Raw genomic sequence first — 11,883 nt, forward strand, 5'->3', positions numbered from 1 at the left:
ACTGCACGTTCACAGCTTGCTGGCTTGATGGCACAGCCACATCCTGGCTCTTCTCCTGGCTTTTCCCTCCTTGTCCCTTGAGCTCCAGCCCTGTTTTTCTTCACCTCATCTCCTCTCAGCTGTCCTTGGCTCTCATTGTTCTCTGGCCTTCCCCCTGCAAGGCTGATGCCATCCTGATGGGATGCCTTCTGCAACAAACGGAGTCTCTGAGCAGCTGTGGAGGTCCTGCCCCACTGCCGGCCATGGGGCTTGTCTCCAGAGGTGTGGTGTGGTGCTCCTGGCTGTGCCCAGCTGGCAGGAGGGCAGGGAGGACCTGGCTCTTGGCTATATTCTGGCCAGGCTCCTCGAGGCATGAAGGTGCTAATGGCCCTGCCCCCAGCATCCCCGGAAAGCAGCAGCTGGTGGGATGAGAGATGCTGCAGTGAGGACACAACATATCACCCGGCAGGTGCTTCATCGGTGCAGAGCAGCGGGGAGGATGGCCGTGGTGGGAGGGAGCGGGCTGGGGGCACAAACTGGTTCCACTGGCAGCTGGACACTGCGTGTCCAGTGATGGAGCAGCAGGTGCAAGCACGGCGGAGCCCCCGCAGATACCCCTCGGGGCCCTCTGGCATGACCTGGCAAAATGAGCCAGAGCTGGAAATCTCTTGTAGCAGAGTGCAGGCCAGCTCCTGGCCCTGCTCGAAGGCAGAGTTGGGGACAAAAAGAAAAAAAGACTGTTTTGCAGGTTTCTGCAAGGCACCAAATCTGTGGCAGGGTCATGCCAGCGTCACATCAGAGCAAGGTCACCTCCAGCATGGAGTCAGGGGGTGGCTGCAATTGCCAGTGAAAATGAAGCCACGGTGGAAGGTGCAGTGCTCCCTGGTGAGGCTGGTCCAGCCATGGGGTGATGCTGCAAGGTGATGCTGTGTGTCTCCCACCCGTCACCCCCCAGCAGCATCCCAGCACCATGCGCAGCCTTTAGAGGTAGTTAGACACGCGGGGAGGGTGTTTCTGTGCTCCTTTCTTGTTTAAGCTCCTACACAGAGACAGGGAAAAGAGATGAGGAAGGTCTTTTGTCCCCATTGCACGTTCCCAGCCCACGGGCAGCCTGGCTGCTCACACCGCTCAGCATCGCAGGGAGTGGGACGTCCCTCCACTGCCTTTCTTTACTGATGAAGGATCCTGGGTGCCGATATTGTATCTTCAGCGCTTTGGTTTCCCATTCAGCCACGGCACATAACCTCCCACAGCCAGAACATGCCTTAATTGGGCATCCCTGATACACACACACACACAAAAACGGCCCAAGCATTCCCAGCTGACGGGCTCTGCAGTGCTAATAGGAGGTCACCAGCGCTAACCAAGACAATAACTTTCCTTTTTTTACCTTTTTTTTTTTTTTTATTACTAGTTTTTTTGGCTTGGATGTAGCTGCGAAGCTGTTCTTACGAAATCAAAATGCTGAAAGGTTGCATATGTGGAATTTTCATTCTTCAAGGTTTTGAACTACTGTATGTTCTATATATAACCCTGGAGCAAATCACATCCTCAAATCAATAAAACACTTTTGGTTAATACCATATCATAGCAGAAATTTTTAAAAAGTCAAGCTTAACGCAAAAGGAGCTCTTACAGCTGATCATTTTGTGAAAGTTTTGAAATGGTGTTGAATGTTTGCTTCCATTTTGAGGCATGTTGCTTCCTCCAGGCTCCTTCCTCCTGTGCATTGTGAGTCTCCGTTTGCAGTGGTGGTTGTGCATGCTGAGAAACCGCAATGTTGCTCTCTCTCGCAGTGGCCAGGAGAGGAGGGACGCTCGCCCAGGAGCGACGTGGCCCTCCCCAGCACCCCGCGTTCTCATTGTGTCCCTTTACTTTCTGGTTGTGTGTTTCAAGCGTGTTGAGCGGGTACTGTTCTGTTCTTACCCGCCGAGGGGGGATGCTTCTGTCGTACAGGGGCTGCACTGCCTGCCTGGGTGGCTGTTCCTCGTCGGCAGCAGCTTGAGAAACCATGCAGAGGTCGGGGGTGCCGGCACGACACCAAAGGACAGCACCCTTGGGTGCTGCCACCGCTCGCTCGCTCACTCGCTCACGCTCCCCCTTCCCGCCTTTAACTCTGTCCTTTCCGTTTAACAGAAAGACAAACGAGACACTTCCAACTTCGACAAAGAGTTCACCCGGCAGCCGGTGGAGCTCACGCCCACGGACAAACTCTTCATCATGAACTTGGACCAGAACGAGTTTGCTGGATTCTCCTACACTAACCCCGAGTTTGTCATTAACGTGTAGCTGCGGCACTGCGGCCGCCCGCCCTCCGCCTCGCAGCCCGAAACTCCGATCGCCTTGTACATACCGACACTAGTCTTCCGGGATTAGCAGTGCAGACATACATACCCTCATGCAAAACACGCTGACCGCTTGTTTTAGGAGGCCTTTCTATGTCTGTGTCACTTGCTAGCTTGGTTTCCCTAGCTGGGGATGTTTGGGGTCCGAGTTAGCAGTCAGTAACACTTCTAGGAACTATAGTTGGTGGTGACTCATAGAGTTTTTAAACAGAAATAGACCAAACTGCTACAGTCTTTGTAACTTTTGAAATCGGATGCTGAGATTCCGGTGACCCTAGCTACTCACAAACCGTTTCTGTTGAATGCTAAGCATGGTTGATATCTTAAACCGTTGTGCTGAAGCTTGCGATGACTGTGAGCTTGTCTTAGAGGAGCCTTTTGTTCAAGACATGGATACATTTGATCAGTGTGGAAAAGTCTGCTTATAGACATATATTTTTAAATGCATTGTATATACCATCAGCCTGGCTCACCGAAGCCGTCCTCCTCCCTCGCCTCCCGCAAGCCCGCGCCTCGCCATACGGCCTTTCCTACACTCAGGCATTGACTCCAAACGAATTCCATGCCAGTTCTTGTAAATCAGAGCAAATCTTTTTCTAAGTGAAAGGTGGGATTTTGTTTTTTAACATCTGGAACAGTTTGCAGTTTTGATACGCTCTGTCAGCACTCTCATAAATCTTTCTCCTGTTTTTTCACAGACACTGTCGAAATTTAACAGCTCTGTAAAGGATATTAATATTCTACCAAAACAAAACACATTTATATTCTCGGTTTACAATTTACCAACTGAAAATATGCCCGCTGCAAAAGGGCTGTACTGAGGGCTATTTATAAAGGTAACTTTTCTACTTTACACCCTCTGCTATTCTCTTAAAGGCTCAAACCCCATGAATTTTACAGGCATCTTGATTTAACTGATTTCAGCCAAAATTCCTGGGGGTTTTATTCAGCACTCCAGGACCTTCTGCATCATTTAAAAAATTCTGGATCAGAAGAGACAATTCCAGCAGCTGTTTGTAAGGCAGAGCCGTGTTGGGCGTGCAGCAGCAGTGCCAGGCGGGTGGGCAGGCAGGGGCAGGCAGGGATAAGGGGCAAGCAGAGGCAGGCAGGAGCAGGCAGAGGCAGGCAGGGGAAGGCAGGAGCAGGCAGGGGAAGGCAGGAGCAGGCAGGGGCAAGCAGAGGCAGGCACGGGAAGGCAGGGGCAGGAGCAGGCAGGGGTGGGCAGGAGCTGGCCGGCAGGGGCTGGGTGGTGACTCCTGCTGCTGTTGGGTTCGCAGCAGGATGAGCCCCAGGTGTGAGCGTCCTTCAAGTCACTGGCTGTTATCCCTCTTACTGCACACCAGTTCAGTTGTTTTGCAAAAAAACCCCAACCCGTGTGTGTGTTTTCTGAACCACTACCAGTTCTAATGTAAATACACGTTACTCTGTGCCTATAGGGGAAATGGGGGTGGAATTTTATGAATCACAAAGAATCCTATAAGGGAAATTCTGGTTTATAGATCTTTTGTAAACACCAAACTCTACCTTTTGAAATTATTTTCTTCTTTTATTGATTCATTGAGGAAAAAAAGGCTGCAAGAACCTAAAGCTGCCATCCCGCCTGCCGGGAGCCGCCGGCCAGGTGTCTTTGCCCTGCTACTGAAGCGCAGGCAGGCAGTGCCCTGCACCTGCTGGGGTGTGAGCTGTGAGCCCCTGGCCTTGGGTACTGACCTGGGCTGGAGGGAACAAACCAAAACCCAGAAAAACTGCAAATTGTGCCAGATTGCCAAGAGGGTTTACGAGACACTCTGCATCAGACGAAGCCTCGTGCATGGGCTAGTGTCTGGTGAGGGCTCCCGTAACCCCAGCACATGTTTTGGAAGACGTCTCGCCATCCTCTGCAGACCACAGTTAATGTTCAGAGCATGTATGTTGCCATAACTTTCGAACCTGTTGCTGCAGAATTAGTATTACTTCAGTGGTGAATGTTTTTAATTTCCGTATCTTCAGCGCTGAAGCCGCTCCCGGGGTCTGTCCAGGATGCTGCTGTAAGGTCTCCCGTGCCGAGGGGCACCCCGGGGCTGTGGTCACATGCAGGGGCTGCTGCGGGGGGAGTTACGTCATTTCTGTCTGGGACTTTTGTGTGTGTGTGTGTGTGTGTTGGGGTGACACTTCTGCATGGAGCAGGCATTGCTGAGCCGCGGGGCGAGCCGGGCAGCCTGGACGGGGCCATGCTCAGCTGTGCTGCAGGGCAGCTTCAGGGGCAGCTTTGGGATCTGCAGGGTTAGGATCTGTGCTCCAGGGAGAGCTCAGCAAAGGCTAGGTCCTGCCTACAGAATTCCTATCTGGAGTATTTCTGACATTGTCCATTCTGCTACTTGCCAGACTCTTATTTCAAGGTTTATTTCCGCATGACCCGTTTCTTCTGTGGAGAAACATGTGATGGGATCTGCTCAGCCCTGCACAGATGCTGGGGTTTGTACAAATTCTTCCAAGGAAGGGCAGAGTGGCAGTGGTTGACTCACTGCTGTAATCTAATGACTTAATCTTCCCTGTTGGATGGGGAAAGCAGTGCTTGAGGAAGATGCTTAGAGCTGAGAGGCTTCAGCGGAGTCCCGTCAGGCAGTCCCTGCATGGTCGGTGCATGGACGAAGCCCAGCAGAATGAGACCTGAGCGCTGCCAGCACGCAGTGCCCACCGCCATGTGCAGCAGTGCCATGCTGGGGGGCAAGAAGGCAAGGAGAGCAGTGGGTGAGAAGGAGAAGGATGCTCACAGGGTAGGACAGGGGAGGCATCTCAGCCTGCAGCTGCAGAGAAGGCTTGCAGGGGGCACCGACTGCTCACTGCATGCTGGGGGGGAGGTTGGCTGCAAGGCTGGTGTCCCTCACGCTGAGCAGCCTGGCTGCAGGACTGGCAGCAGGGTCAGAGTGGGACCCAGAACTTTCCATCTCCCCTAGTGGGGGCAATGGAGGAGGCAAGACATGCAGTCACTCCACCTGCGAAGGACGGTAAGTCCTGACTCTCCTGGGCTGGATTACACCTGAGCACTGCAGGTAAGTGGGGTTCAGGCTGCCCAGGTGGTTCCCCCGAGGGTGGGATGGATCAGGGCAGCCCCCCAGCCCCGGGGCTGTGTTGGCCCCTGCGCTGCTGGTCGGGGGCTGGCAGGCAGCACGGGCTCTGCAGAGGGGACCAGACCGCGGGGTGATGAGCACATGGGGTGGAGGCCTGAGGCTCCTGGAGGCGAAGAAATAACCACTTGACATTTACCCACCGGCATTGCCAGCGCTTGCATTCAGACATACGCCAGGATCCCTTGGTGTGGGAGCAGACTCCCGTTCCTGTCTGTGGGCCTGCTGGGCTGCACATGCCGGAGCTCCCTGGACCTGCCCTAGTCCAAGACACTTGGACTTTGTGCCAAAGCTAAGGAGGGAGGACTGTGGCCATTTGTCCGTGTTCCTGGTCTAAAGCACAGCCCGGCTTGAGCTGGGGGGCGGTGGGGAGGCTGTCGGGCACCTGCAGCAGCGGAGCGCTGCCGGAGAGCTTGTGTGGCACACGGGGACACGGAGGAGCGAAGGGAGCGGAGGAAAGCCTGAGCAGAGACCCACCCGAGGTCAGGGGCAGAGCTGGGCTGGCTGTTGGGCTCAGCCTGGGAGATGTCTGGCACGGGCAGCCCGCAGGGCTCTGCTGAGGGCTGTGGGGCTCCGGGCAGGCGAGGTGGGTTGGGAACTCTGATCTGCTCCAGCTCCGCTGCCCGGCAGCTGCACATGGATGTGTGGGACACAGCCGGTGCCGACCCAGGCGTCACAAGCCGCTCGGGGCGAGCCTGTGCCGGGGCTGTCGCCGCTGCTGCTCCCCAGCCAGCATGTGCTGCCCTGGGGCCATGCCACATGCACATGGCTGGGGGGATCTGCTGTGCTGCTCTTGTCTCCCCTGGCTGGACATCTGAGCAGCTTCTCTTGATAAGAGAGCATCACCAAAGGAGTTACTGATCCATTAATCCATTTAATAAAGAAATGCAAGTTTGCATAGTGGCCAACCATATAGATAGTCGCAAAGCCGGCAAGATGAGTGAGCGCTCTGGGCAGTAGATCTGTTCTGTTGATGGTGAATCCCAGGAGCTCTAATCCAAATGAAGAACTAGGGTGGTTTCTATTGCAGAGTGTGAGGATCTAGCTGTTCAAGACGTAGAGCTTACATCTGGAGGGTGGAACTAACTCATACTAACAAGTGCTGCAGCTTCTTTGCTTTTGCAGAAGCAGGTGAGCCACTGAGCCTGCAACAGCAGCAGAAGCAACAAGCATCTTGCTCCATGCATGGAAGTGTCATCCAAGCTGTTTATTTCTGATTACGTTCAAAGTGGCAATTAAGAAAAAAAAAAAAAAAGAAAATGTTTATTGTTGAACAGTTTGTGTTTGTGAATTTGATTTCACCTGCAAGTATTTGATGACTTTTCTACATCCTAGACTACCTGCTGTGTGTTGTCAAAAGATTCTCATAAAGACCTCCTTTTAGATGGGCATATACTCTTTATTCTATTTGCTGCATGTATGAAAAAATAAAAAATATAATTTTAAAGAAATCCTGAGAGCTTGACTTCCTTTGCCTGCGAGACGCCGGTGGCGCGCAGGGGGAGAGTCGGCAGCTGGGTCTGGCTGTTGGCTGCTGGTGTGGTCACCCAGCTGGGCCCTGCCGAGCCCCCTGACAGCAGCAAACACTGAGATGTTGCTGCTTTTCTGTAAAAAAGATGTGTATCTGTATGGCTGGAGAGTATTAGCAGGTGGAGCCTGCCTGAGTGCAGGTCCCGGACTAGAGACCCGCAGCTGTGGCTGTGCTTAGAGACATACAGACCACTGGTGAGTGAGTGGGGAGGTGTAAGCTGTATCTTCAGTTAATCGCTATTTAAGTTAATTAACGCTGCTGCAGATGCTCTTCCCACCACGCCGTGAGCACTGGTTCCTAGTCCCTGTAGGGCAGGCGGGGCGGTGGGGGCGAGCTGGCTGGCGCGGGGGGGCCGGGCACCAGGCAGACCCTCAGCAGCACCTTGCCCATCCCTGCCTGCAGCAGCGAGGGTGGAGGAGCGGGAGCAGACTGAGGGTTGGGGCTCAGCAGACCCCCCAGTGTCTACAGGTGCTCCTGAGGCTGTGGGAGGGTCTCCTGGCCAAGTGCACCATCCAGCAGTGTTCTGCCCGCTTGCACAGGGAGCTGCACGGTGTACACCCGCTTTTCTCCATCAAGGGAATTTGTTTTCTTTGGAAGTGCCCTTGTGAGAGCTGGTGAACATGTTAGGAAGGGCATTTCCTTCTCCCCTTGGGGACTTCAGCTAAGCCCTCAGCAAGAAGATGTCCTCCTCTGTCCCAGGGGACGGGGCGATCTGCTGGGCCGTGCCAGGAAGGTGTCCCATGGCCCCAGCACAGGGTTTTGGGGTGGCTGGTCAAGCCCCTCCCCGATTTGCTGCTGTGCCCATCCCCAGCACGTCAGAAATGCTTCTGAGTGTCAGTTATCCTGGCTTGTGTAAGTGAAACATTTGGTTTTGTGACACCTTCCTTAATTATGGGAGCTAATGACAAAACCATTGTGACAAATGACTCAGCTTTTGATAGTGAAGTTAATTAATTCTGAAGTTAGAGCCTCCATCGGAGTATCTGGAAAAACAGGATTAAGAGGTCTGCTTACCCAGTGTAACACAGGCAGCAGAGACCCAAGTGCCTACGACACGCCAGGTAGAATCCTCCCCACTGCTGCAAGGGGGTGATCCGCTTGGAGTGAGGAGAGTGGAGGCCAGGCATCAGCACAGCATTTGCCTCCCAAGCCATCCCTCCATCCATCAAAGGCACCAGGAGGAACACAGCCTCATTAATGTTTGAATGAGTGACCAGAAGCAGCTTTGCATTAGGCTCTGACCTTCAAGAGCCGTCTCCCTGAAGCCATCTTTCATCTCTTTCATTTGCATTACAATCCTGTTTGCCTCATTATTCGTTATCCACTTCCTCTTCAAAGAATTTAAATCAAATCAATTAAATTGCCATGGGTCGGAGCAGCAGCAAACCTTTTATGGTGGCTCAGCACGGTCCGGCTGGATTGAGACTACAAAATATCTTTTAATCTACTGCTGTTTGTTCTTTTATTACTTCTGTGGTACCACGGCCTCGCAGAATCCCTTTGGTGAGCTTCCTCCATTCCCACCCATCCCATGCAGGCAGGCGCCATGTAGAGGCTGGTCTTTGTATGACCTTGGGGAAGGGATTCCCTCGGCTTCCCTCCGGCAGCCTGGGATTGGGATGTCCCCAGCAGGGCTGCTGGGATGGGGAGCTGCTGAACTGCACGGAGCAGCTGGGGGCACCCTGTGGCACCTGCATGACGTTTGCTGTCCTGTGTCATCCCTTTCCCTCTCCTGGACTAGTTTTGTCTACCCAGGGTATCCCTACAGAGAAGAAAACAAAAAGCAGATGCAATGGTGGGGCACGGCAGTGTGTGCGAAAGCAGGAGCATGGGCAAAGTAACATGGGCTTCAGGCTGCCGCTGCACCGCTGCTGTGAGCGCATCCACCTGGGCATCCCGGGAGGCTGCGTGCTGCTCGCTGGCCCACGCATGGCCACTCCTGCCCCGCTCTGCATCTTCCCAGAGTAGAAAGCCTTAATAAGAATGGATTTCTGTTTCTCTCCCCTGCTATTTTTATTGCTACTAGACTGTCAGAAGGCCAGCAGGGAGCTGCAGAGCCAGTAGGCAACTGCACAAGCTCGCACCGAGTGAGCCCGCTTGTGCCACAGGCACTTGGGCTGGTGGCACGTACGGCACTGCTGGCTCATGTCACACCTGGGAGAACGTCCCCGAACTCAGCAGCACATCAGGCACCAGCCTCACCACTGGAGTCCTGGTAAAGCCAGTAGATTGCAGCCAGCATTTCCAAAGCATGTGCAGATATAAATAATCCCCTCGTGGGAGTGGGGAAGGATGAACACATGTGCCAAAGGCTCTGGAGTCCTTATCCCCTTGCAGCCCCCGGGAGCAGGGAAATGAAGACCAGGCAAGGCTGGAGCTCAGCACCTCACTGCATTGCTAATGACCTAAACTCGCCTTGTATCAGAGCCTCTCTTCCTTCAAGGAAAAAACCTAATCCAGCTAGGGATTATTTCTGACTACTTACTTTCTGTCACTTTGCCAATTTAAATGCAGCAGAGCTTTCATCGCTGGATTTGGAAGGACAAAGCCTAACAGATCTTGGTTTAGGACATTTTTGCCTGCAAGGACAGCTTTTTTTTTTTTTTTTTTTTTTTTTTCACAAATTGTACAATCTTTGCAGCATAGGCTGGATTTTGTTATTTGTTTTTACTTTGCCCAACTCAGAAGGGTCCAGGTCCCTGAGCAGGTAGGCGATGGTGGATAAGACAGTGAGGAGCAAGGGGTGACCAGGGCTGGGGCCAGAGGAGCCCAGGCCCACAGGGCAGGGTGCCAGGCTGAGCCTGCCGGAGCACGCTGCCTCCCAGAGCCTGAGCGGCAAAGCGGGATGGCAAACTCCTGTGAGCTGCAAATCTTGGCAACCCCCCTGCGTGTCCCCTGGGGTGGCTGCTCTGGCCAGAGCTCCGGGCTCAATCCTGGGACCGGCTACCCCATGCAAGGAGCGGTAAGAGGGGTGCAGGGCTTGGCGAGGGGTGCCCCTGCCACCAACCTGTACAAGGCCCGGCATGATCTGACATGGACTTTGATTCTGTTTGAGCTCACTTTGTTAAAAGCCTAGGAAACGGTACATGTGCACTCTGCGCACACCTACACACACTATGTTAAAATAACACAATTAAGGCTGCAAAATCCCCCACTCGGAATGCAATTTGCAGCCCCTTCGCTGTAGGTGTGAGATATCTTTGCTGCCTCCTCCCCAGGATGCCTGCCTCTGCGCAGGATGGGGGCCGGGTGGGGTGCTGGTGTCAGGCTGTGCCCCACGCTTGGTGGGAGCCGGCTGACAGGCAGTGGGAGCGGTGGAGGTGGCAGGACGAGGGAGTGTAATGCCACTGCTGAGGCAGCTGTCCTGGAGGAGCACCGTCTCTCCCGGCACCTTGCCCCGAGCTACCTTGGTGGTACCAGATCACTCAGGAGCAGCGTCCTGGTGCGGCCACATGGCAGGGCTCATCTTGGTGTCCAGCCTGTGACACCAAGGGGTGCCCTGTGACCATCGTGTGCCGATGCCACTACCAGTCACAGAAACTGGGCAACTATAACTTCTCCTCAAAAAATACACAGAAAAAAAAAGTCCTGTGGTTCAGCTCAGGTGGATGCTTCTGACCATGACTCCTGAGCCTCCATCCTCACTGTCACCAGCCAGTGCTGAGCCCGGCAGCTCTCTGGGAGGAGGTGCTGGAAAAGCTGGATCTGATGCTGTGCACCCGGGAGAGCGTGGCAGATGTGCCCCTGCCTTCACCCTGGCTCTGAGCAGAGGTGGCAGGGGCAAAGGGCTGGCAGCGAGGCCAGGGAGCACATCGGTGGTCCACAGCTGAGGAGCACATCAGTCCGTGGCCGAAGAGCACATCGGTGGGCTGGGCTGAGAGCACATGGGTGGTCAGTGGCTGGGCAGCCAGGGCAGTGCGCACTGTGGGGGCAGGAGCACTGCGGCCTTGCAGTGCCCGTGCCCTGCCTGATGACCCTGCACAGAGGGTGACCTGAGGGTGACGAGGCTGCTTAATTCCATACTCGCTCATTTCTCAGTGCCTGAGGTTTTTGTAACCTCCATGACTCCTGTTTCGGGGGGGGGTGGCTGGTACTTACAGCTGAGCGGTACCGGTGAGGAGGGGGCCGCTGGTGCCGCAGCGCATCGCAGCCGCCCCCTCACCAGCGGCCCGAGGGCGCGTTATGGCAGCGGCGGGTGCGTTTCAGGGCCGGTTTGTGCGGCCGTGGGTCACGGTCACCCAGCCGCCGGCGAGTGCCTGGGATGCGGCGGGCGCAGCGAGGCGCGGGGAGCGCGGCTTCGCACTGGTGGCAGGCGGCCGAGGAGCGGGACGTGGACCACCCCCCAGGTACAACGGCCGTTTGCCGGCTCCACGCGGGTTGGGGTCTCCCGCGGCACCGGGCAGGGGAGAGCGCTGCTGGCGGGGGGGGCCGTGCCCCCTCCAGGCGGCGCGGGCCGGTGCGTGCCCCCCGCCCCGGGGTCTGCGGGCGCACCGGGGCTGTGTCGCTGCGCGGCTCCGACCCCCGCCGGCGGCCACGGCTCGGCGCCCGGTGGCGGGGCAGTGGCTGCGGTGCCGGGGCGGAGCGCGGCGTATGGGGGGGGGGGGGCGCGTCTGGCGGGGTGGGGTCCCCGGGGGCACTCCCGGTGCCGGCACCCCGAGGTGGGTCCCGCGTCCATCCCGCCCCCGGGCCGGGCCGGGCCGGGCGGGGGGCGGTGTCCCGGCGGCGCGGCCCCCCCGCGGCCCGCCCTCCGCTGCCCCCCGCCCCCGCCGCCCCCCGCCGATGCCTTGGCCGGGCGGCGCGGGGGAGGCGCCGGGAGAGGCGCCGCGCTCCCGCCGCGGGCGCACGGCGGAGCCGCTCCGCGCCCCGCCGCCGCTGGGGCCATGCCGGCCGGGCGCCCGGGGGCTCGGCGGCCCCGCTCCGC

General features: G+C 56.3%; 1 protein-coding gene across 1 annotated transcript in view; it reads left to right on the plus strand.

Moving 5' to 3' along the window:
* Nucleotides 1-3,357, plus strand: part of PRKCB (protein kinase C beta) — a 129,399-nt gene extending 126,042 nt beyond the window's left edge. Inside the window, exon 17 of the mRNA XM_055804309.1 lies at nucleotides 2,116-3,357. Coding sequence (XP_055660284.1) covers nucleotides 2,116-2,268 — 153 coding nt within the window. The 3' untranslated portion in view covers nucleotides 2,269-3,357. The remainder of the gene's footprint in view (nucleotides 1-2,115) is intronic.
* Nucleotides 3,358-11,883: the final 8,526 nt, after the last annotated feature.

This window comes from Falco peregrinus, chromosome 5, assembly GCF_023634155.1.
Source record: "Falco peregrinus isolate bFalPer1 chromosome 5, bFalPer1.pri, whole genome shotgun sequence".
Classification (NCBI taxonomy): Eukaryota; Metazoa; Chordata; class Aves; order Falconiformes; family Falconidae; genus Falco; species Falco peregrinus.